Source organism: Cottoperca gobio, chromosome 16 (genome assembly GCF_900634415.1).
Source record: "Cottoperca gobio chromosome 16, fCotGob3.1, whole genome shotgun sequence".
NCBI classification, from domain to species: Eukaryota; Metazoa; Chordata; class Actinopteri; order Perciformes; family Bovichtidae; genus Cottoperca; species Cottoperca gobio.
The window spans coordinates 22,283,880-22,310,218 of record NC_041370.1 but is presented as its reverse complement, the minus strand read 5'-3'; the positions used below and the strand labels follow the sequence as shown (position 1 = coordinate 22,310,218).

Below are 26,339 nucleotides of genomic sequence, written 5' to 3'. Positions count from 1 at the left end.
AAGTTTATGTCATCACTCACTTTTAAAGTTTTTATGCATTACGGGATATAAAGAGAATTAGACAGGTACGTTGACATTTTGTGGTGATGGAGAGCAAGGGTTAGAGTTATCAATTTTGTACAAATGGAAAGAAACAGGAATATAGAAATAGATTTTTTTGGTAAGGTTGAAAAGTGGGGGCCGGCGGCTTTGTGGTGAAGAGGCGGAGGGACGTAACCAAGAACAAGCAGGAGAGAAAGAGCAGTGCGATAGATTGGGTTTCAGCAGAGCTGGGGGAGCCATCCTGCAGTGTTACCAGTTCCTCCTAATGGCCACAGTGACGCCCAGAAACAGAAGCTTTGCAGGAAAAACATACATGCTAAGGTCATTACTCAACGAAGTAAGAAAGAACTTAAAATATTACAGACAGGGGAGTTTCAACCATAAAATATGAAAATATACAGTAATAAATCCTCCTAACCACAGGACCAATGGCATTATTCATTCCTCCCATGCACCGTTAAACACACTACAAGTTAAAACATATAAACCTTTAATACTTTCCCCTTATTTTCCAAACCAAATGTTTGTCTTCCTGGATCTACATGCCTGGCGCAGGGCATAACAGAACCGATAATTAGGCTAAACTAAATGGTGCTGTTGATGAAAATATTTATATGAATTGGTTAACTGTTCTGCCACTTGTGCACAGGGCTGACTAAGCTTTAGCATAATCCAATTGACAAAATTCTTATGAGTTTGTTGCCTGACCAAACAGAGTGGCAGGAAGAGAGGATGACATAATATAAACTCAACTCATAAACGCAATGTGTGTTTGTGACATTTGTGCGTGGCCTTGCATGCATGCATGTGCTTGTCTGAGTTTGAGTGTGTGCCTGGCTGCTTTCTTGCGTGCATGAATGTGGCTGTGTGTGTGTGTGTGTGTGTGTGTGTGTGTGCCTGTGGTTCTGGGGTCAGTCAGAAAGCTGCTGTCGCACCTGCAGCCTGGGCAGTAAAACCAGCACTTTACCTCCTGCTATTTCACTCTCTGGTTCTAATTTACTCGTGTCAGAGTATCTCTCTTGCACTCTCTTACACTGGCTATACCTCTTCTTGCCTCGCACCAAGTCCAGGGCCCCAATCCGTCTCTCTGCAAGCCATTGCGCTGCTCTGAACTTCTGTAAACAATTGACACAGCCAGCACCTGTGCTGCGGCCCACAGGGAAGGAGCCCACTTAAAACTGTTCAACCATAAAATGACTGGAAAAACCAGCTCCTTTATGTGATCTTAGAACAGGCCAAGTACTCTCTTCTGTGCAATACAGGAAAGAAACACTATACTGTCCATACTCACCATTTTTCCTGTATATGGAAAGTATTAGTAGCTATCAGCCTTGCCAGTTATTAGCCATGGAGAGAAAGATTGACAAGTCCATCACACAATAAATGTACTGTGAGTTGGACTTGCTGTGTTATTCTGAAACATAATTAGTACAGTTAGCAATGTAGCAAGTAGCTACTGTGGGACATAGCAAGTATGGTTCACAAAAATCTATAAATCCCTATCTCTAATCTCTAATCCACCATGGCAAGTTTCCTGCAGGACCATTGAAACACCGCAAGCCAATATTACAAGGATACTATTACCACTTGATTATGTTAGTCATTCTATTAACTCTAGGGCCTCTTATAGTAAAACTGTAGATACATAGAACCCACCCATGCATGGTACAGTAGGGCTCCAGCACGGAAGAAATCTCCAGCTGGAGAAAGCTCCGGCCTTTACCATTATGGGATATTCTCAGTAAGTAGCATTTCCCAGTAATACCAGAATAGCCGCTGTATTTATTCTCAGAGCAAAGACCCCAGTACCAGGACAGCAGTAGCACTGGACCATGGATTTATCTCAGGAGTGTGTTTGCATTTCACTCCATGCTAATCTCAATCTCCTTCACCACATGCATACTTACACAACCATGCATGCATACACAATTCCTGGACACACACAAAGCAACACAAGCCTACTCACATCTGACACATAAATGTAGATGTATGCACTCACACAAAAATACATACACATGCATATAACACACAGACGTGGCATAGCAAAAGCAGGAATGAACACTGAACTTAGCCCATGTAATAATGTGCATTCTCTGCTTTTTTGACAGGGTGGGAAACAACACAACCTTCAAGGCAGCAACTGTTATATTAAAATTCTAAATTTAGTCTGAATTTTGTTACTTAGCTCAATGTATTAGTTCAATAGGATAAAGTCAGTAAAAGTGTAGGTATGGAAGGACTTATACAAATGAATATGATGCTTGTAGATGAAGAGTGTCTATTAAGATTTTAATCATATGTCCAAAATAAAAAGTTATTACATGTGACAAAAAAGCATTTGGAAGAATTTACCAAGAGAAACTGTCAGACTGCAAAGACACTTCATACTAAATGTCCTAATGCACTCTCTTCAGGAGAGTTCAGCTTTCAAACTGCAGATCTTGAGTATAGCTTTGATCCACCCGACTCACAGGTAGCAGGCTAAAACTAGACTCAAAGCGAGACTTGCCACTATTAAATCTCTTTGAACTCCTATAAAACAAAACACATTTTCATCAGTGTGAATATGGCCAAAGCAGGATTCCCCTGAAACGGAGAAGTGTGGTTCTCACAAACAGTGGCCGCTGGTCCCCCACAAGCAGCAGTAAACATAATCACTCACAGAATCGCCCAAGGTGGAAGCACTTGGTCTTTGGTCTTTGTGTGGCTACCAATCCCATGGCATATGAATTAACATCACTATTTTCCACCACAGGGAGAACAGGGAGGATAAATTCATTCAGCATGTGAGAGCTTAGGGCCAAATGACTGGATAATTGCTGGTGGCTGCTTTTTAGTGTCGGCCGTGTTTTGTTTTGGTTGTTTTGAAGGGGAGGGGAGCAGACGCAACACAGAGGTTTGTCCACATGGATGCTGTTGAGGAGGTAAGACTGGCCATTGCCCTGCAACGGTCTCACTGCTAACACAGGTCTTCTTTAACACACACACACACACACACACACACACACACACACACACACACACACACACACCTCCACTCAAATCTGTGTGTGTCCATCATTGCCAGTCAGAAGCATCGAAATGCAACTAACTTCAAATGTGGGAAGCATACATGTGGCTTAAAAAACAAGGATGGAGGCCAGAAAAGAAATGTCCCAATCACCCGTTTTTGCCTCCAATCCCACTCGAACTCTTCTAATATTGATTCACCATTATATTCTTATTCATTTTTCTTACATAATACTGCTACACAGTGTGCAATTAGCGTACTTAGCCATTAAAATATGCTGAAAGCTGAAATGCTCTACATAAAAGATGTCTTGAATTATACATAACACATATAGATCTCTTTTAATGTTTTCCTATAATATTTTTGTATAACAGATCCATAAAGGTCCCTGTGTGTAGGACATGTCTGCCTTTGATGACCCTTTAGACCTCTTTAGTGGTGGTTTTAAAAGAGACACTGGGACAGACGTGCATTTCAATACATTTAAGGATATACCAAGTATAGGGAACATTACAAGGCCATAAGGTACTCACTAGACTAATGGATGTCTACAATATGGTCTATGTGCTCTGCCATGAAATGCTGTGCTGTGTCCAAACACCCTTTAACTACATTAAGGACTCATAACAGGTTTGTTTTGTATCTTATTCTTAGGAAAACATCCTCTGTCTGAGTCATAGCTGGTTAGTTTTACCTTATCTACCTTTTAACCTCTACCTTTTAATTAGGAAGGCTGGGATTACAGCATGTATCTGCTTCCTCGCTGTTATTGAGGTGCTGCGACCTTTGACCTCAGAGTTGTCTCTACAGCCTGTAATGGGTTGAAACAAGGACAAGGTCGCACACACACAGACACACAGACACACACCTGGGCGATCTGTTTGAGGCAGGCCCAAAGGGAGATGCTGGGGTGTGAGGCACCCTGCTTTAACAGCTGGGGAGAGATATTATCTCATAACATCAGGCCTGGAAATGGATCCTCCCCAGATACATCCAGCCAGGAGTTTAGGTTCATACATGTAAGCATACTAGGGCTTTGAGAGTGAGCCTTATGGTTTTTTTTCTCTAAAAGCCATATATTTTCTTTACATTTTAGTCTTCCCTTTGCCACCTACTTTCTCACCAGACTTTTCTCAGGCCTATAGAACTTTTAATTTCTCAATTTCTACACAAAGTTTTGAAACTGCATCTTGCACGGTTGTGACAGCATCATTGTTGCGGCTGCTAAAAAGCTTTCCATCTAACATGAGGTCCGTGTATGTTTCCTTTTTCTAAAAGACAGTTACAAATTGATCATAAAAAAAGACATAAATATTTTTAAAAGGCCCCAATCAAACAAGGCCGTTCTTTGTGAGGTGCAGTAAAGTGGTGGAGTAAGGCAGGCATGGAATCCATGGCCCTGTAGGAGGCATGTGGTCAAGTGGCCTTGTTGATAAGAGCCATCACTGAGTGATTTATCACAGACACGTCCCTCACGCTCCCTCTGGTTGATTTACACTGGTTAGGAAATATTATTTTTGGAATGGGCTGTGTAACATTTTTACAGTGTAAACAGGTACTACTACTTGAATCTGGCTCTAACCTCTTCAGGCGTTAAGCTACAACAAGACATTATTAAATCCATTATTTGGCATTCCTAGAGGCTAAAAGAAAGAAACCAGATTTATATGTAGTGTAATAACTCCTTAGCCTGACTCTGTGGCCCCATCCTCCCCCACAGAGGCCATACCTGCCCTGGTGGTCATTCCCTGAGCAGGAAGGTGGAATAGTCTCACTGGGCCCAGGGCCATCACTCACCTGGGGGCAGGTCTGGGTCGCTGGGGGCAGCCTGCTGGAGGCGACGGGGCTTGGCCACAGCCTTGGAGCTGTCTGAGACACTGCGACTGGTGGAGCTGGAGCCACTCTCATGGTCATCCTGATGAAAAAACAAACAAGAACGCTGTGAGGATATGTAGTGAAGTAAACACAGGGTTCCACACAGAGCTCTTCAGAACCTGTGCAATTAGATTTGCTCTGATAGTTATTTTCAATTATAACCAGATTAAAGTTATTCTTTATTTTTACTTTAGTGTACAGTAGTAATATATAAGTATTAATAGGGTGGCAGTCCTAGTGTTCACAAGCTGATCTTTGTATAAATATAATGCTTTAATAATTGCAATTTTCATGCATCCATCATGTTATTTTGCTGGTGTTAATCCGGTTGCAATTAGAGTAGCCACAGAAAAATACTATCTGTCAAATTATTCTAGATATTAACAGCTTAGTCTAGTGTCCTTTTTCTGCATGTACTCCACAGAGGTCATAGAGTATACTCAAGACAAAATGGGGGACATTTCTTTGGGGGGGGATGGCACCATTGTTTGTTTTTTTGTTCAAACTAAAGATACAAAGAGCAGTTATTGTGTTGAGGTGTCATTTCAATTCACCACTGCCAAAACACACCAGTTGAATTCCTAATTTTCTTTCTAATACCTTGTGGATCTTAAGATATTAGCAAGCAGGCTAGCACACATATCCCCACACATGAGCAAGATTGATAACCAAACAAATCATATAAACTCTAATGTGCCTGTATAATCTAACTGTCACCTGTATCTGGTTATGGTAATACAATTGGTGTGCATGCAAGATACATTTGTATCTTTTCTCCTGCATGGCTGTGCGCAATGAACAGAGGAGTGACTGGGGAGCATCTACTATACACTGCTTTTGAGACTCACATCACACTAACCCACCTCCCATCCCCATTTAACAACCATCTCCATGGGCTCTACAAATAAACTCTGGTCCTTGGATAAGGGTGAAGGTCTCTCCTCCATAACAGCACATGTCATCTGCACTCAGAGACCAGCGGCCTGTTAAGCCCAGGAATGCACGAATAAGATTTGTGTGTGTGTGTGTGTGTGTGTGTGTGTTTATGTGTGTGTAGGAATGACGATGAAATGGACATCCCCTTAAGAGATGAGCCTGAAGATAAACAAAATGAGCCAAGATTCTGGATGAGGAGGTTATTTATTGGTTCAGCTTGTAGTGTGCCTCAGCCCCTATGACTAAGAGATTAGATGCAATTAAACAGTAGGGAAATGAGGACATAACAGGACTGACAGCCAATGACTTTTACTAGATATACTGCTGGGGTAGATACAATTTTAACTTAAGCCTAGCAAATCCACAAATGCACAAAAAGAGTAATAGGCAATATATCAATATGTTTTAACACTCTCCTAAAGCTTAAAGCAGAAAACCAAGGCTCTCATATCTGATGTCATCAAGTAACAAACCTTGGAGAAGCTCCATTAACAATAAAGAGACTGACTTTGTGGACTTGTAAAATTTCTACTAGCCGATTGTCACCTTCTCCAGAGGGTGTTGGTCATCGTGTTCCCAAGTTTTAAGAGGGACTTGCATGTTCAAAGCTTTTGAATCAAGAGTTCGTAAAGCAAGGATATGGAATAAAATGTGTCAAATCAGTTTTTGCATGCAGAGGACAAATATTTGTCAAATTTAGAATACAGTCTGTAAATACATACTGTAAAATCCACTTCCACAATAAAATATCAATTTGGAGAATATGGGATAAAACCCTATTGCATCAAAATCAGAGCACAAAAGACATTCTATGACTACTTTGGCTAAAGTTCTACTCCTCTACAACTACTATGTTTGATTTGACAAATACCTCATATTCATTTTCAAAGTAGAAACAAGCCTGCAACAGAGGGTGGTAGGAAGAAATGAAAGAAAGAAAAGAAACCATATATTTTAGAACCATTCTAGAAATAGAGAAATCGGGAAAAAGGTGGAGAGTTGAGAGAATTAACCCCCAGTATGGCATTGATTAGGGGTTACTGCACCACTGTAACCTTTTCACAGTCAGCCTGGGCGGTAAGTGAGTCAGACAATCTGGACAAAGAAAGGGGGCAATCACATGTGTTTAGCATTTAAACGGGGGGATCAGCGTGGCAGAGTGTCTCAGGAGTCACCCCTTATCCCAACAAATGTAAACACTGAAGGTGTCAAAACCAAATATATTTGGCTACTCCATGCACACACACCTCATTCACACATACTCAAATGAAAACCCACAGCCACACCTTGCATGCAGGTCACATGCTGTATATACTGTATATACACGCAGCGCACACAATTAACACATTTCCTGGTTCAACTATTTAATGACAATGAACCCCTTTCTCTCTGTGTGGTTGAGTAATGAAGATTAGGTTTTAAACATACTTTGCATAATTTGAGTTGTGGACACACTGACAGAGAAGCAAGTATCCCCCAGTGCGGTAACGTAAACATGCAATTGCCAAAATAGACGAGAGAGACTCTGGCAGAAATATTTACACTTTACTTCAGTAAGGGCCTTTGCGGTAGAGCTGCACTATGCAAGCAGTGTTTTTCCCCCATCAGCGAGTGGTGGGAATTGGTAAACATAAGGGGAAGAATAATAAATACTTCATCAAGGTCCCAAAGAATAGAGATTGGCAAATGATAAGATGTGAATTGTGTTGCTCATTATTTACACTTCATTTGTTAACTTGTCATCACTTCAAACGTTGCATCTGCATTATTTAGAGATATTACGAGAGAAAAGAAAAAAGGCTCTTTTTTTTAGATGAGGTAAGTTTATAATGAGACATGCTCATGTGTTGAGCATTTTAGTTTACATCACAATACACTACTTGAGCACATTATTAGAAACAGTGCGCTCTCATATCTATACCTAAAGGAATGCCTAGCACTGCAGGCCAAGAGTACATTGAGTTCAACAACTCAAACTGCCACTAAAGAACAAGACTGCCAAATTTGGAAGTAGCGCAATTAAGCGCTCAATGTCATCGTGGGCAGTGAGCAATTCTCCAGAGGCGAAAAATGCCTTTTCAGAGGGAAGCCCTGGGACAAATGAAGCCTGCCTCAGCTGCTGCCGGGTAAACTGATCCTTCCAATGCCACGGCAGGGCACAGGACAAGGAGGGAGGGATAGAGGGATAGAGAAGGTGGGAAAGACAGAAGGACCAGGAAAAGGGGGGTTACTTCCCCTGCAGGCATGTCAACTCAGCTGTTGACCAAAGATGACGGTAGCAAAAAAGGAGAAGAGAGACAAGAGACAAAGAGATAAGTGGGGGAAAAAAAGAGTAAAAGAAAGTGAAACCGAGAGTAGTTCAGAGACAGCAAGAGCGAGAGATACTTGAGGCAGTGAGACCAGAACGGAGGCACAGAAAAAAGGAACAGGTCCTGGCAGAGTGAGTGACAGGCAAGGGGGACCCCCTACTCAGAGGGTAAGTGGGCACCCATGGAGGGTTAGGGCACAGGAAGGCCAGGCCTGACCTCTGTCCCCCTGCAGACGTCTGGCTCAGTCAGGGACCGCAAGGCAGTGTGTTGAGCCTGTCTGGAGGGTCGAGCCTCATCTGAGCTGCTCAACACATTAGCTGAACCCCGCCACCACCTCCAGCTATTAAAAACAGCACTTCTGCAGATACTGTCACAGTTGTCCTAGTACAAACAAACAAGCTATGACTCTCAGATACCAGAAGCCAGTTAAATCTCTATATAATGTATATATACATGTAAATTGTTACGTGAATAAGTAAAACAGTGAAAACAAATATAATAGTTTTTGGTAAGTGGACCATTTCAGGTCACAGCAAGCAGAAATTTGAACAGTGTGATGTGATGACACCTAATAGGACATCATTAATAAAAACTGAAGTTGCCCAATTTGATTTTAATTGATGTGTTTTCCAGGCATCTTAGCCGACTGGAAATAATATATACATCACTCAGTGTAAAGTGTGGGGGGGGACAGAATAATGGTCTTACTGCAATTTCTTGTCATTTGATGCTTTAACTTTGCATAAAGTTTGGTCTAAAGCAAAACTAAATTACCGTTTTGTTTTTATTGCCCATTTCTTAAAAAATAGAATATATGTGACATTTTCTTTTTTTTCCTCCACAAATTACAAGGCTTTTTTTTCTTTTTTTGAACACAGGGAAGAAATGTTGGCAGGGATTAGCAGTTGACTACCATGCATGCCTGCAACTGCCTCATCTTTGAAACCCAAACATTTTTAAAACTGGTCAATTTCACACAGTTTCAGCAGATTAATGGGTGCATGCAGAAGACCATTGCTGGATAAACACACTCTTTGTTATTGTTGTTTTTCCTCTGCAGGTTGCTGGCGAACTCATGCTGACATCAAAGCAGCAGGCCTGGAGATTGGAGGCCAGGCAGAGGAGGGCGAACGCCTATGGAGTGAGAAAATAAATGAAGGAAACCCAATAGCTCCTTATCTCAGGCAGACCCCCCTCCTCCTCCAAATCACTCATATACACACACAAACACAGACACGCTCACTGAGTCTGACATGTAGAGGCCCTATCCCCCATGTCAGAGCCCACAGTGCACCATCTCTGGGGAGGATCCAGCAATCAGACCTCCTCCCTCCTTCAAAAAAAACACTCAGACAACACATTTAAAAAGAAAACCTCTCAACTACTGGTTGCCAGGGAATGGTAGGAGACACTGTGGATGTGATGGGTCCCTGATTATTTTTACAGAATACAAAATAACAACTACTATCATAATACACACAACCCAAATTCAGCAGAGAGTACACTGATGTAAATTTCCCTGTTGTGGGACTCTGATTTCTGATTCTGGTTCATTCACAACCAGTTAGTCTGAAGCTTGTTTTAACAGTGATGACCCTGTTTCTCATAACAGTGGTTTCCAGCTGGCATCAAGGGGGATGAGACGTGAAAATAGGATCAATGTTTCAAACTTACAGTCACGGCTTGGGAAGGTTTCAGTAATGTCAAATGGTATGCAGCCATTGATGACGAGCCGACCCCACTGGAATGTAAGCTAAGGAGAACAGAGCTCATCGCAGTTGACTCAAATATCCTTTCCTCTAACGTCCCTTGGCTTCCAAAACATCCATCAGCTCAACAAAAAATTAGCTGCTAATGGGTTTTTAATGAAACTGTAGCAAATGCAGAAAGCAATTACACCATGATTAAAGACAGTGGTTTCATTTTCTCCTCAAACGGAGGTAGATTAGAGAAGGCTGCTGCCATCTAGAACTGTGAGAATCCATTACATTCAAAAGACTCAACAATGTGTATACAAATACCAAAACAAACAACTGTACTACGGATGTACACTAAATACAAATACTTACATACATGCATGAGCAGTCTAAAACACAGTCTAAATATAAAGACCCATACTCCAAAAACACAGCAGATCCGTGCAGCTGGAATCCATGGCAGATTGGAGGGATTAGAGCCCGAAATGAGCCCAGATGAATATCATATCGTGTGACATTCTGAATAATTATCTCAATGAAAACAGCTCATTACAAAAATGTGGTCTCTCTCTCTCTCTCTCTCTTCAAGTAATTAAATCCACTAGTGGCAAATAAAATCCCCACTTTCACTGCATATACTGCATAATAAAATATTGAAGTCCTTAAATGTACACAATGTGCTTCAGTATTTCAACTGAACTGCCTTCCTTAGCTTTGTTTTTTCTAAACAAAAAAGGAAGTCAGTGTATGATCAGTGTTGTACAGGAAGTGCAACTTAACTTAGTTTCTGAAAAAGCTCATTTTACAAAGTAGTCAAGCAAAAGAAAAAGCTCTTCTCATGATTTAGGAATGTGGAGTGAGTCGATGAAAAATCCAGCAGTCCATGGTAAAAGCAACTAAAATGTTTGCTTAACTGACACACACTCAAACAATACAGGAACAATTTAAACATTATTACAAAAGCCCCATGGTCTGAGACATACCTCCCGACACACGCACACGCACACACACTTTATAGTCAAATTAATTAACAGTAATTTGTATTTTTCAAAACCTTCATAGCCATATAATTACCACAACCATAACAGATAATAGACAGGCTTGTGGAATTTATTTAGAATCATTTCAAAAAGATCTGGACTATACCAGAAATACCAGAAGTGCACCTAAGCACATTCATTGCAGCAAACTTACAATCAAAGCACGAGGTTAGGAGCAGGGACATGGAAAACACTCCAACGTCAAAAGGAGAATGCACAATTACAAAACAATTTCACTCAAAGCAGGAGGAATCACAACGACAGCACTGGTGATGTCATGTTGGGGGTCTCTGCCAAGAGAATAACAACAAAGGCAACCGGGATCACAGTTATGGACTAGACCTACAGGAAGCAACAGAAGGACTTCTGACTTCTTAGCATTTCATTTGGACATCTTTGGACAGCTGTTGCATTATCTTCACCTGAGAGGATACAATTGGTTGCAGTTGTACTGATCTTTTACTAAGGGACAGTAAAAGATCTGCGCAAAGTACACAGTAAAATAGCCTTAACTGTAAAAAGCCCTCCTCAAACCTCTGTAACACTGTACGGAAGCTTTAACAAAGACCTGTCCTATAGCAGCTCATCTCAGTATCATTAATGTCCAATACTAAATGTGATCAATTTAAGTGACATTTTCTTTAGTCTTATAAGCAAACCTCAAGTAATACGAGCAGAAATCAATCTTGTGTTAACGGTACAGTAGCTGTTGCTGCTCCAGTTAAAGTGTGCATAATTCCCTATTAATCTAGTAAATCTCAAAGCCAGTACATTCATGCATGAAATCGGTTTCCTTGTTACAAAATAGGTATTTTGCAGTATTTTGCAGTATTTAGCAGTAAGACATTTCAAAGCAGAGGTCAGTGCTCTTTCATTGTCCCGAACAATGTTTGTTTTCCATAATTGTTGTTTAAAAAAAAAAAAAGATCTTAAATCATAGTTACTTTAATCCCAAAACTTGATTTAAAGCCAAAAACAAGGAATTCAGACAGGCTAGTGACTAGTTCTGATGTAGGTGCCGTGATGGAATTTGGAGCCAAGCTGAACAATCTAGATCACCTCTGTCTCCATTTTCCTTTCATTGGAGCCCATTGAAATTCTCCCCAGACACCTCTTGATGTTAACACACCAGGTTCTTGCTGGTGACCTGCATTTTTTGTATTTTTGCACTTGACACACATAAATGTTGTCTCACTGGTGAAAATGATAACACTTAAAAAGGAAACAGAGAAAGTGAATGAAAGAGAGCAAAGAGTGAGTAAAACAACGGTTAGAGAACAAAAAGCCAAGAAAAATAAGAGTGAGACAACAGGAAAGTGGGGGGCAAAACTAAAAGAGAAAAAGACACAGAGAGAGAATGGGAAAGAGGGAGAAATTGTTCCTGATTTAGATCTGAGAGGCTCTGGTCCTTCAGATGTCTCCATCAGCTAACCACAAGCCCAGGCTGAGCATGTGAGGCATGCTGGTTACGCTGGCACAGCTACCCCCTAATGCTAATAACTGCAATGTGTTAGCTACAATAAAACACTCCACGCAGATCCCTGACACACACACACACACACACACACACACACTCCACGCAGATCCCTGACACACACACACACACACACACACACACACACTTTCCTACATGATATAAAATTAATTGATAATATTTACAAAGTGTAAAGACAAGGAACATCCTATGGAGCCATTACTATCTCTATATTTTGGTGACTTGCTGAAAACTAGTTGTCAGTTCCTGATTTTAACATAAACTGACATTCATCTGTTGGAAACTGAACCATCCCTGTTCCGAGTTTTGCCCATTACTTCATACACAATATTAAGCACATTATACAAGACATAAGCACCCCTTGAACGATTTAAGCACCAGCCTCCAAGAACAGCGCAAGCAGTGGCTGAAGCAACTCTGACAACTTAATTGCACATGTGAGGTGCAGCTGGAAGGCACGAACTGTAGAGGCCTAAGTGTTCTTGGAGAGTATCAATGTTCTGAAAGCAGCAAGATAGAATAAATCAAATGGAGAGAAATGGGAGAGGACTTTCCGTCAATGTTGAGAAATACCAAAGCCATATTGCAGGAGGTTTGAGCACGCTAGAGGAATGCAGCAGGCCTTATGTTTGCATAGCTTTTATACAACAGGTTCCAAAGTAACTGAGGTACTATCAACATTCATCATCTTACTTGAGAGATGGAAAACTGTCCAACTCAGTCCTTGTCAATGGATCTCAACTCTTTTATTGTCTTTATCAGTGTAATGAAAGAAGACATTTTTCACTTTTTAACTTAAATTTGGATAACAAACCAATAAAACAAGAGGCCTGCCCCAATAGCCAGAGTGCAGTCCTGCTTTAAAATTTGTAAGGTTAAAGATCTAAAAGGTTAAACTATAGTTTACAAATTGGGATATCGGTGATAGTTGCTTTATACACATCTGCAGCATAATGTTTGCAATGTTACTACTAACTTTTGTAACATTAGGAGAGGAAAGAATCTCTTACAACTATTCAGATATTAATTTAGTTTTATGAAACGTGAATAAGACTTTATCTCGTACATATATCTGTGATATAAATCAGCATCCAAATATCTCTACTCAGTTCTGTTGTCAACTGGAAATTCTAAATGTCACAAAGTTTCTTTATGAAAGATTAGAAGCACATACAAATCAATTATAGCGTGTGAATTCTTATGTGAATTCTTGGTCCTTTTAAACAAGCAATATGGCCAATGTCAAGCCAGTGCGATACACTCAATCAAGAGCTGCATGTTTATTATCTTTTCCGCTAACCATATGCCTTCTTCACACAAACCCTTTTTCTTCCCTCCCCCACCATGGAGAGTGACATGTTAAGCAATTATTCATATTGCATTCTTCTTCTCTTACCCACACATTACAGGCGCCCTGGCCGGCCAAGATAAAAGCAAACACTACCAATTCCGGCACACTCTGGGACAAGTGGAATCTAACTCATATACCAACACACAAGGTTGAGCGTGGGAGCTACTTCTGCATCAGATGAGTATTCCTCTGGCTTTAGGAATCATTAAGTGTTACATATAACAGTTGTTATGGATAAAATCTAGATCTATAGATAGAATTTCATTTAGTATTGGAAAGAAAGTTCTATGATTTACGCTGTACTGATTTACTACTGACTAGCTCTGCATGCTTGATTTTCCTGGTTAAAATGTCCTGCCTTAAAGTGGCAATAGATAATATGTTTTCTTCAGCTTATCATTATGAACTATATGTTTATTGCACAATCAAATGGCTTTAAAATAATGACTTTTAGATTGGTTCCCTATAAGCCTTGCTATAACTAATTTCAGGATGCAATTCAGTGTGCCAGCAGGTCCTAGGCATAAACTCGGCATCACTGACTACCACAGAGCATATTGCTAAGAGGCAGCTCAACAAAATAGCTACAGTAGCTCACCAGGTAGCAGAACAACCGGAGTAATGTTAACTGTTGAAATGCTACCTGGCAAAAGAGCCCCATTGTTGGAGGAGGCAAAGAAGGTAAAGAGGGAGAGTGATAAAAAAGAAAAAAGAAAATTCTACTAAGCTAGATCAGCAAGTAAGAAAATCTGACTACTTTATTAATACTACATCAGTGTTTCCCCTACCATTGTTTTAGGGGGGGGCGCCCCCCCCTGAAATTCAAGGTGTTTTTACATTTCTTATATTCACAACTCACTTGGACAGGTGCTCTTTTATTAAATAAACTAAACGCTTATGTTATTTATCTAATTTATGTGCACGTTTCAGTTTGTACTGTCTACTTTGCGCAGTGTGTTCCGTGTTGTTGGTAGATATGAGGAAAACAGAAAGAGATCCGACAGCAGCACCAACAATAATACCACTTAGAAATGCGGGGGGGGGGGGGGGGGGGGGTGTCATCATTTCTATAATAAGAGTGAAATTATTTATAGGTCAAAGGGGTGAGGGTCTGCTAAATGGAACACACACTCAACCTGAGACATAAAACACAGACCACCCACAGTTTGTGTAACATGGAGTCATACCTTTTGCCGCTGAGAAATTACACACAGAGGCACTCAGTTACCGTGTTACTCCTTTTTGTCACTTTCTGTCTCACCCAAGGTAAAAAAAATCCATCACTATAAATGTGGTTAGAGCAATTACATGACGAGAAACATAGTGAAAAATGAGTAAAGCCTTAGTCTGTGCAGCACCCAAAAAACTAAATGAAATGAAAGCCTGCTGTGGCACATTTACACACAACACAAGACTCATAAAGCATGTGGTGTTCCTAATTGCGACAAAATATCTTCCAAGAATTTCTGACCGAAGAAAGCACTAAAAAAGCAAACATTAGCTTTAATTGCAAGGTAATCGTTTCCAAGACAGCAATATCACCAGGAACAGCCAGCAAGTAATAAGCTCCATTGAGGGATTCCTATAGTCCGGATGGCCTGAGAGCAGGGATTAAGTTGTGGAGCAGCAGCATCCTGCCCAGAGAGTATTGATCACTCACTGGATGCAGGAAGCTGTTATTCCCCCCCCCCCCCCCAACAGCTTTCCTGTGTCTGAGGAGCTGAAATAAACTCATCCTACCAGGAACCCAAAACTCCATCAAACCTCAAAGACCAAGCAGTGTAACGCTGTGGGTTGTGTAGCCTTTGCTGACTCACAGGCAATCGTAGCTGGGTACAAGGCCTTCTGCTGGAATGACACACTTGTGCATTGCCTCCTGCAGATGCTTTCAATCAGTTTGGAATGCCAAACAGAGACGGTACAATGGGTCACTCTATGTTGAGAACTTGAATGAGTGGACAGACAGATACAGCATAGTGAATTACACGATTGCTTTATGTATTACAATTATGTTTTGTTGTAAAACATTTGTTTGGCTTGTTGACACACTGCATGATTACCATCTTCACTTTTTTTTGTTGTGAAACAAAGACTTGCCGACATCAACATCAAAGCCTTATCGAAATATGATCTGAGAAATATATTCCAATCTTGCCAACATGATACATTGATATTACATTTGCCAGTTTATTAAATGTACCCATGTGTACACCCCATTCGTATAGCAATACAATACAAGAGACAATTGTCAGAGGGAAAATATAAACATATACAGGGACCTACGTGCAGAGATCCTTTCATAACTCTCAAGCAAGCACATATGCTCTGATGTTTAATCTACTTCTGTCTCTCTGTCGTTCTCTTTGTCTCTCATTAGAACACTTGCTCTGGCTTCCAACCTGCCGGAGGAATCCACAGTGTGCCAACATTACTCCATCTTTTTATTAATTACAGTCAGAGATGGGTTTTGTTACTGCTACGGGGGGTTGGATACAAGAAAAATAGATTCTCCAAAGCTCCATGTCTGCACCCTCTGTCTCCTCAGTCCTGAAGAAAAGGCCCCGCTGAGCTGATGATCAGACGGATTTATGGTGCAATCTCTGTAAGCCATTTGCTCCCTGCGAGCCGGAGAATCAAAGGCAAAATTTCCGGATGGCATTGGGACAGAGATTATCCAGTGTGTTCTATCTGATTGCAAACTTCCACAGGCTGTTTTCTTTTACTTGTTTAACTTTTTCCCTTTGTGTTTTCTGACTTGTGAAAGATGTTTACTATAGAAGCTGACAGTGAAGGTACATTTGATTGCATGTTTAATGTTTTACTAGATGACATTTATGAATAGTCCTTGAGTTTTTCATTGTCACTTTAGAACATGTTCACACTCCGACAACAAGAATTACGTATCTCAATTTAAACCCGACAGCATAACTACAATAGACCACTACATCAAGCTTAAAACAGAAGCTAGTAACAGTCCATACATCCCAGGTTTCCTATTTAGTGGGTTGTGGATTCAAACCCTGGGTGGCAAAACCACATCTTAAAGCAGTAGCATCCATCGCATAACTGCAGGACAAGGTCATAATGTTTAAAACCTGTGTGTAATCTAATGTTTGATATCAAAAAGTCATGCATCACATCTATAGGTTTTTGTTTAACTTCAGAAGAAAAAAAGGAGAAATCCTTTGTCTTGTAGGTGGTAGATTTAGCAACGGAATAACAACTGAGGTTTTTTAAGGAGTCTACAAAAAGGGGTTCCCTAATTCACATGTATTACCCATTATTTAGGAGCAATGAGGTCTGGTGGTGTAAAGCCCTAAAAATAGTTTGGAAGGAATCTAACAGAAGAAAGGGCCTAGTTGGACCATATGCCAAACCAACAAGTCTCAGAGGCACCTCCCCAAATCATCTTGAGGCAATGCATCAATCAGAACCTCCACATCAGTGGCAAATGCACTCAGCAGCCATAAAACTCCCAGATCAAGCAGCGAGCTGAGCCAAAACCAGAAAGGCTCTCTTCGGTAAACCCAAGCCCTTATCTTTGTCTCGTAAAAAATAAAGAGTGCCTGAGAGTGTTATGATCCAGTGTATCTGCTGTCCAGCCAGTTCCTCTCTGTCTTTGCTGATCACACCTCATCTTCAACATCTGGAGCAGTTTACCAAGATATCAGGAAAAAAGAATGGGCCCGTAATTTTGCAACATTACATCAATGTTAGCCGTCAGGTCTTTCATTAAGGCCCAAGTTCAATCTGGCCAATTTCTGTTAATGCTAAAACTAGCTACAAGTAGAAGAACAAAACACAGCCACACAATAAATTCTATCTCAGACTTGATCCATCTCCTCATTATAGGGGGAAGCTTGGAGGCAGTAATGCCTTAAATCAGATGCTCAGTATCACATCACAGACCAGCTCCAATCCACCACATCTGAGCTGAAAACATTAAAATGACAACCGCCTAATAAAATAATTAAATATATCAAATATAGAAAAACTGTCCTGGATGTGAATAGTTTGGTGTGAAGCTGGTAAAACTGAAGATTGCTGCTAACTCCTTCCATGAGGAAAACTCGATATAAGATACTGAAGACCTTATGAGTTCTCTTAATAACTCCAGGTTCCATAGGGGCTTTGTATATAAAATTACATATTTTAAAACCATTGTTTTATCCTGTGCAGCTCTTGACATTTTCAGATTGCTTTTTAATTTAGAACGGGCTCAGATCAAACAGTTCATTCATATCAAGTAACTCAAGAGGGGCCACATTGAGTGTGTCTTTGCACAAGAAGAAAGAAGTTAAAGTTGACTACTACAAAACCCTTTCATCCCCATGACCAATCTCCTGTTACATACATTGAGCTCTTAGGCAGAGACCAGAGCTTAGTCTAATTTCACATGGAGATGTCCACACTAATTATTCAACTCATACATGAACTACAACGATTTACATTTCTGGACTTTGGATTTTGAAAAGAGAAATATAAATATCTACAATAAATCGGAAAACTAAACAAAAGTGGTCATGATTTGAAAACACGTATGTGTATTAAAGAAATCATGTACAGTATAGTTTTTTAAATAATGGAAGATTTCTAAGCTTGCTTCAGAGCACCATGTGACTTTAGGACACAATAAGGCACATATACAACCTAATGTCTTTTGTTTGTAAAATAAATGTCAAAAACAAACTTGACAACATATTTTCTATTACTTCACTTTCTGCACTACAAGTGCTCATTACAGCTCATTTTAAGCAATTACACTGTCAGCAGGAGCTGTAATCTCCAACTGCTGCTAAACGCCCACATTTCCACATTTGCTGGAAACTATAATTGTGAGCTGCTCTTGGTGCTTTGCAGATGGGCCCTATTGAGCAATCTGAATATCCCTAATATAAGCCAGTTCCTCTCAAGGGGAAACACGGACATTAAAAAGGTCCAAATAATTCCGGTCAAATTACACAACCCCTAATGAACTTCAAAAGACGTACGGATGTTTTTACAGACCAGCACTCAGGCTTTAACAGTAATTATGAAAACAAACCATATTAATGATATCATTTATCATTTCCACACTTTGGCCGCATGAGGCCCACCACAAAATTCCTGTCTCTACTGGACGAAAGAAACACTAGTAATCTACTAAATTTCAAATGTAAGACTTTCCATACATAGATCAATTTTTTCAGCAGCTTTTAAAATCCTGTGGGCCATCAGCCAAATTACTTGAAGGCTTCAGGGTGAACTGTCATGGCCCAGGTTTTGCCTACACCTATGCCAAACTCCTCGCATCTCTGCTGAAATCTGATTAAAACTGGACCAGGGCCTGACATGCATATGAACAGGATATCTAATCTCCACAGAAATATAATCTCGTTTCTGTGACACTAATGTGACAAAGGCCTACAGACTTTTTCATTCAATTAAGGAAATTCTCTCTGGGCTGAGCATAGCGGGAAACTGCCATCACAGAGATAATATGGCAAATATTGCTGACTAACAATTTTGAAAGTGTAATAAAGATGAAACAAAGTTAATACAAATGACCACACTACACAAATATAAAGAATATAAGTAAACTGGTTGCGTTCTCTTGGCTTTAAGAACACAGTAGTCAGCTTCCTGACTCCCACTCACATAGGAGAGAAGTGTAGCTGCTCATTTAAATTCCACATGCTAAAAGGACTTCTGCTGTAAGTCTGGCTTTGCTCCAAATTATGTCTCTTGGGTGTACATACCACTGAATAATTTGTCCAAATGTCCTTTGCAATTCTCCCAAAATATTTTCTTGACTGGAAACCTTTTACAAAACATCTGTAACAAATAGTTGTTTTGAGACTACATGCATTACAGCAGTACCAGTACATGACCATAAAAAACAAGTTTAAATTGTATCAAACTGAAACCTGATCGCATGAGCAGTAGCCACCTGCATAGTATGATATTTAACATTAGTTCTGGGCAGCTCAAGCTCATGTGTTACAAATCTTTTTGCCGCAGTCTATATAATTAGCTGTAATTGACTTCCCTTGAAATGTGTTTCTTCTGGGACATCTGGCCTTGAAACTTTCCCATAAAAGGCCCAGTGCCGAGCTACACTTTCGATTTTGAAAACTGCATGGGTGGCAAAGGTAGGACCAGGCTCTTCTGCAAAAATAAATCTTAAAAAATGGCTCTCATATACCACACCTAAAAAGTTAAAATACGTATAACTAAACTAAATACAATAATATAATTATTTTTCTTGGGATAACATTTCTTAATAGTGATTTACAAAGACACCATCTCACTCTTGTTGCCTAAAGGTGCCCTAGGGAGTTTTCTTGTAAACAAAAAGAAATAAATCAGTTTACATTCTGCGTCTTACACCAAAGAAAGACAACTGCTACTTAGCTAGTGTGTATTCTTGAGGAGATGTGAAACAATCTCAATTTCGTTATGAAACTAAATGAAAACTGATGACATGCCAAAGATGGCGATGGAAAAGCAGTAAATAGCACGGGTCAAATTCAGTAAAGTCACCTCTCAGTTTTGAGTATATTTTAATATTATTGTTAGTGGTCAATGAAACTGTCTCTATTTTTAAGAAACAGATGTGGTAAGTGAGAGTACTGTGCTTTCTGGAAAACAATAGCTCATATGTTGTAATCAATCTGTTTAAAAAACAAAACGGCAGATGCATCTCTTGATAAAAGACCATTTCCAAATAGGTAATTCTGGTAGTCTGGATGACAACACACTTTCATCCCCAAATTCTGAAAGTTACTCTTCATTGTAAACTTGCTTAATATGCTTTTTTCCTAGAAGCTTTTGAAAATGTAGATTATGATCCAAATCACTGTTTTATAAAAGGCACAAACTCATCATTTCACCTTGATGAGGCAGTGATTTACTTGCTTCTGGTTTCTTTGTTAGCTTTCTTTTTTTTTTTTTTTTTCAATTTATTTCATATCAGAGTAATGAAGCATGAATAAGAAAGACAAAAGGTAACTGCTACTTAGTTGAGCCTAATTAACACATTTCAATCCTTCCCTTTAATATGCTTAGGCACTGTCGAGTCCATAACAAGCTTTCCCAATTTATAGTACCAAGACTCAGATTCTGCCTCTGATGCTTGTGTGGGGTTGATTGTCTGTCATAATGCCAGCTCATTACAGACGTAAACCTTGACAGGCCAGACACAATGTTTCATATTGGGCCAAATGTGCAAACCTTGCATGAGCACCAAACCAACTTGAAGTACTGGGTGGCACGAACAGTTGCACTGTCAACATTAAACTGGCAAAGGCCAGAGGAATTAATGCAGTTGATTCCAACGACAGAGTTAAAAATAATAAAAACAATACTTGGGATCTTGTTTTTCAATGTATTAGGGCTGGGCGATATAGAGAAAATCAAATTACAATATTTTATATCAAATATCTCAATATTGTTATTGCAATGATATTGTTTTGTGCCTTTCACAAAATATTTACATGATATATTTATGAGATTTCTGAAAAATACTCATCAGCAATGTGGATATAATGACTTAGTGGGTAAAGTCCACAGCTGGAACAGTCTGCTAAGAAGGTTACATCACTTCACTGTAATGCAGCCTTTAAAAACAGAAAATGTACTTATGCTATATTAAGATATTTACTAAATGTAATATCGATATATTGCCCAGCCGTACACCGCATGGAATTTAAACATCAAAAACATTTAAATTACTTGCAGGTAACTGATGCAAAAACAAGACCACATAACTGTATTAAACACATTTAGCTGAAATGGTATGTTGTGATTTCTCTTCATGTGGTTTTACACAAAGTTGGGATTATAGCGTGTTTTTGTCACAGTAACTTCACCGCAGCATCATCCTTGCCAAGGTAAAAACATGTCATACAACAGAGAGAAAATGGAATGAGAACGCTTAACTTTGGCATGAGAAGAATTTCACATAACAAGATCTGGCCAGTGCTCTTTTGCCATAAAGTGGAATCAAGAATATTGTGTTTCTCATACCAGTGAAGAACTAACCTGGGCTCCATCTCTCAGCTTGAGGATGCACTCCATGGTGTTGATGGTGATGACAACAGGCTCCGAGCCCAGCTTTGTCCAGGGTACGTGGATACGCAGCTCATGGATATGACCACTCATGAATGTAAACGGCAACTTCAACTCCTATAAATATGCAAAGACATATAAATAAGGAAACAACAAATAGCTGTGAAACCATACTTAGAATAATCTTTAATATAGTATTACATCTGTGACGCAGACAACATTGTAAGGACATGTGGTGATATGACTGCGGAGGCTTCAAGAACTCTTGGATCCTTCATACATCCATTTTCTAAACCGCTCTTTGAAGCTAATATTTGAAGACGAGAGGATAGTAAAAACAAAGGCTACAGATTACATATTGGTCATGCTTTTAACAGAGTCAATCAGATTTTCTCAGAGGCAGTCAAATCACTGTTCTGCATCTTGAACTACTCTGTGTGAGAACGAGTCCCATGAAACCAGACTGCCTACACACAAGCTTTACATGTCTCCTCTGTAAAACTAACCAAACACATTTCTGAGGAAAAGCTGTCATAGATTTACAGTATGTCTCCTAATAACCCTCACAATGTTTCACTAAAAAATACTCTTTATATTAAAAAGATGATCTCTAATTGCACATTTCAAAGAGGTACTGTCCAAATGAAAGGCAATAAAACATAGGCCTAGGTTCTGACATAGCATTACACATCAAACTCTTAACACAATTCCCACTGTCTGTTGGCTTAAAGCTGCTTCCAATAAGACCTTTCATCACAATCTCTGTCGGGTCAGGTAGTGTTTTGGTCTGCTCTTCAGAAGCACTCAGAAGACACTCACGGGAAAAGAAAATGTTTTTAACTCATGGCAGATTGATCTATTCCAGACATTACAGGTGTAAAAAACACTGTCAAAATAACACTGTAGATCAAAATATCTATCAAACTCCTCCAAAATAACAAAATGACAATAAAGATACTGTTTTTGTTTCTGGCTGATAAGCATTGCTGATTTTTTTCTGATGGTAGTCAAGGCAACAGACCATTACTATATACACTGTACCTGAAATGTAGACTGAATGGAACAACTATGTTAGTGGGGCGCATGCTTATAGAATTCCACAAACAATTATTTTCCAAACTCTTACCTTATTTTATGTTCTAGGTGAAACAACTTAAATGCTACAATGTTAGCACTGTCATGTTAGGTGTTAGATGAATTTATTATGCTAAAAGTTCCTAGACATTAATAGTTTAACTGTATCTTGTGTGATCCTGGATGACCCATTTTTATGAACAAAAGCAATAAACAAAATAGCAATAAGCTACAAAATAGAGATATGAGCAAGACACTTAAATCCTTTGCGGTAAATTAAGTATAATTTATAATATATGCAGGAAAGAGACATTTGTATTAAGAAGCTGATACGACTTCGATGCCTTTATTACCATTAATAAATAGAGAAAACATTTCTCCCACTAGCTGCACTGAGCACTACTTATAACTATCATCCGTCAGAATGGCATGGCATTCCTGCAAAACAATTAGTATGTGCCATTAAATGAGAAAATACAATCTTTGTCATCCCCATAAGTTTTGTCTGGGTCTTTAAAAGGTTAAATAATGCAGAGGATACATTCAATATACAGTACCTGTTCTAGCACATCCAGCTTCAAGTCCAACTTGCTGAGCACCACATCTCCTCCCCAGAGAGACAGCTGCAGGTCAGATGGCTTCAGATTTTTGATATACTTGTTTACATAGCTCATCAGGAGTGGTGTGACATAGGACTCCAACATCTTGTCCTTGTCCTGAGAATGCATCAAACATTGAACAAAACATTGTTATGTTAGTCAACGTTGTTTAATTGTATTATTTGTATGCGAGTATTTATGTATTAAATCTCCATTCATTATCATATCCATATAGCATATGTGTTTAGAATCTACTGCTTCTGAAGCCTAGACCTAGATTGTATATGTCATAGCACAAGTGAAATGAATGAATAACATAATAGGTGACTGCATTCAATTCAGTGCCAGTTCCAAGAGAGCAGAACATAATTAATGATATTAAGTACACCTGTGCTTTTCCTGTAATGACAAGTCAAAATATCTGTTTGAAACAAGCCTATTAATAATGTTATTACTGTTCTTAGCTCCAGGCCCAAGACAAATGGACTGTCCTTTTGAAGTTGTAGCTCCCAAAATGTCTCTAATAGGCCATTTTCACAGAAGAAATATTGACAGATCAAAGTAGGAAAAGCACAGGTTTAAATAATGAACTTAATGATGGCTGAATTTCATTTAGCTGCTTTGATTTCAGGGTCCTTGTATAAGCCTTTTTCACAGCAGAAATGTTGACTTGTCATAACAGGAAAAGCACAGGTGAAATTCATAACGTTAACGATGGCTCAGTTCCATCAAGTGTCCCAGTAAGCTATTCCAGTACGCCAGCATGCACAATACCAGGACCTCCCATAAGTGGAATGCAGCCTATATTAATGTTATTAAATACACCTGTGATTTTCCTACGACGACATGTCAAGATTTCTGCTGTGAAAAAGGTCTACTGTGAATGCAGCTTCACCGTCACTCTCACTGGAACAGAACAGCGCCATCGTTAGTGTTATTAGTAACACCTGTGCTTTTCCTACTACGACAAGTCTGAATATCAGAAACAGAAAGGCGATCCATGCACTCCAAAATGAACAAGTAACCTCGGGGAACGAAATATTAAAAAGCCTTTATTGTAGTGGCTGAATGTATTAAAAAGCCTAGGTCTTTGTCAGGGCTGATAACAAACAGAACAGTAGTGGCCTCACCTAAATAGTATCAACAACCATCGGGAGACAGTCACATTACCCGTACAATAACAGGTGAAACAAATTGAAAATAAAGAAAAACACAAAATAACATGAGATGAGATAACACAGAAAATATTATTATACATGGAAAACAGGTAACTAGATATAAATACATTTGAATATAGGCTGTGAGGAAAACTGGGAAACCTATAGAGCAGTGAAAAAGCAAACATTTACAGTATATATTTTGCAGACGACATATATTCTCATCGAGACCAGTATACTTTCAAGTCAAAATGTCTGCTGTGAAAAAGGTCGATTGCTCTTAAGATCTGTGGACACCTTTTTAAAAGGGCAGCTTTATATCCACATGTTTAGGCTTGCTTTTGTTTATTTTTTGTTATTTTATTTAATCTTGTACTTCCATATGTTTTTATGTCTGCATGTCATGTCTGTTGCTCTGTCTTTTACTTGCTTTTTTGTCTTTTATTATGAAGCACTTTGAGATGTCTGAGCTTTAAAGATACTGTACAAATAATAAACGTATGCTACTGATTTACTTAGTTATCCAATAACTGAAGGGTCATAAATAGTATATGTACATCTTATTAAAACTGACGTTAGCCAAATTATTACAAGTTACAAGTTATATCTAGTTTGGCTGAAGGTGTAACTACATTTGGTCATGAAGAGATGATATTTACACACAACAGGGAAAGAATGAGAAGTCTGCTCGCATGGGCTGCAGGTCAAGGTTTTACTTTTTACATTATTCATAGAAGTCGGTGGTTCTACTTTGAAGTGCCATTATTTTAATTCACATGAGTGCCTGAATTAGCTGCTTGCTAATATGACTTCACTTGTTATGCATGCGACTTGAGAAGAAACGCCAGCAGTATTTTGAGACTCCATTTCAAAAAGCCTAACAATGTAACTAAATATAACTTTGGGTTTTAAATGAAGCAGTGTCGTGCTGCGTAGTAAGAAATGTAACTTCTGCGGAGTAGGTAGTTAGCCAGAGAGGCTAGCTATGCTCTCCTGTCATTCTAGCTATAAACAACAGAGCAGCAGAGCAAAGAAGCTAAGCTAACTGCTGATAAGAAGTCCCCCTAACTTCGTTTGGCTGGCTAAAACGTGTAGCCACAGTTAAATATAGAAAATCCCTTGCTTACTTGACTCCCACTTGTATTCTTTAGCTATTTCTTGAATTCGACGTTTTAATATAACATAATCATCCTGTAAACTGACGTTAGCCACATCGCTCCACGGCTTCAGCCCAAACGTCATCAGTAAACACCAACGCGGCTTCCGTATGTCTGGTGTTGCCTTTGAGTCTGTTGGAAATTTGCCCTTCGCAATTCAGAACACAAAAAATAGTGGCATGTGAGATACCTTACATTTCCTGTACTATGTGATTGGGTGAAATATGATATTCAGAGGACTGACTATGGAAAGAAAATAAATGCATTTAAACATCAAACAAATGCCTAATGCACTGTCTCTTCCTAAGGCGGTTAAAGTTACTGCATCACCAGTGCCAGTTAGTCTGAAAAGAAATAGCAGCAAATAGCTGGTGTTTCAAAGTCACTTATCCTTTTTTCTAATAAACGTGTGCTGATAGTCACATCACCAACCTTTCTGTGTAATGATTTACGAGGATCACGGGAACGCATCACTACACGTAATATTCATCTTTTTTTTCGCACGCCCTTAGATGGCCGTGGAAGCTCACCTTTGCTGAGAGAGTAGA

At 39.4% G+C, this 26,339-nt stretch overlaps 1 protein-coding gene across 13 annotated transcripts in view; it reads right to left on the bottom strand.

Moving 5' to 3' along the window:
- The window catches only part of vps13b (vacuolar protein sorting 13 homolog B), a 315,620-nt gene extending 289,735 nt beyond the window's left edge, over positions 1-25,885 (bottom strand). For 11 of the 13 annotated variants that reach the window (XR_003833763.1, XR_003833764.1, XM_029452593.1 and 8 more), the window contains exons 1-4: positions 25,762-25,885; positions 23,436-23,594; positions 21,778-21,921; positions 4,850-4,967 (exon numbers count right to left, since the gene is read on the bottom strand). Coding sequence is in view for 11 of the 13 variants with exons in the window: in XM_029452593.1 (XP_029308453.1) it covers positions 4,850-4,967; positions 21,778-21,921; positions 23,436-23,582 (409 nt within the window). In the remaining 2 variants the exon portion in view is untranslated. Of the gene's footprint in view, positions 1-4,849; positions 4,968-21,777; positions 21,922-23,435; positions 23,595-23,932; positions 24,103-25,761 lie in introns of those variants that run through there. The other 2 variants (XM_029452595.1, XM_029452594.1) reach the window with 2 other exon arrangements.
- Positions 25,886-26,339: the final 454 nt, after the last annotated feature.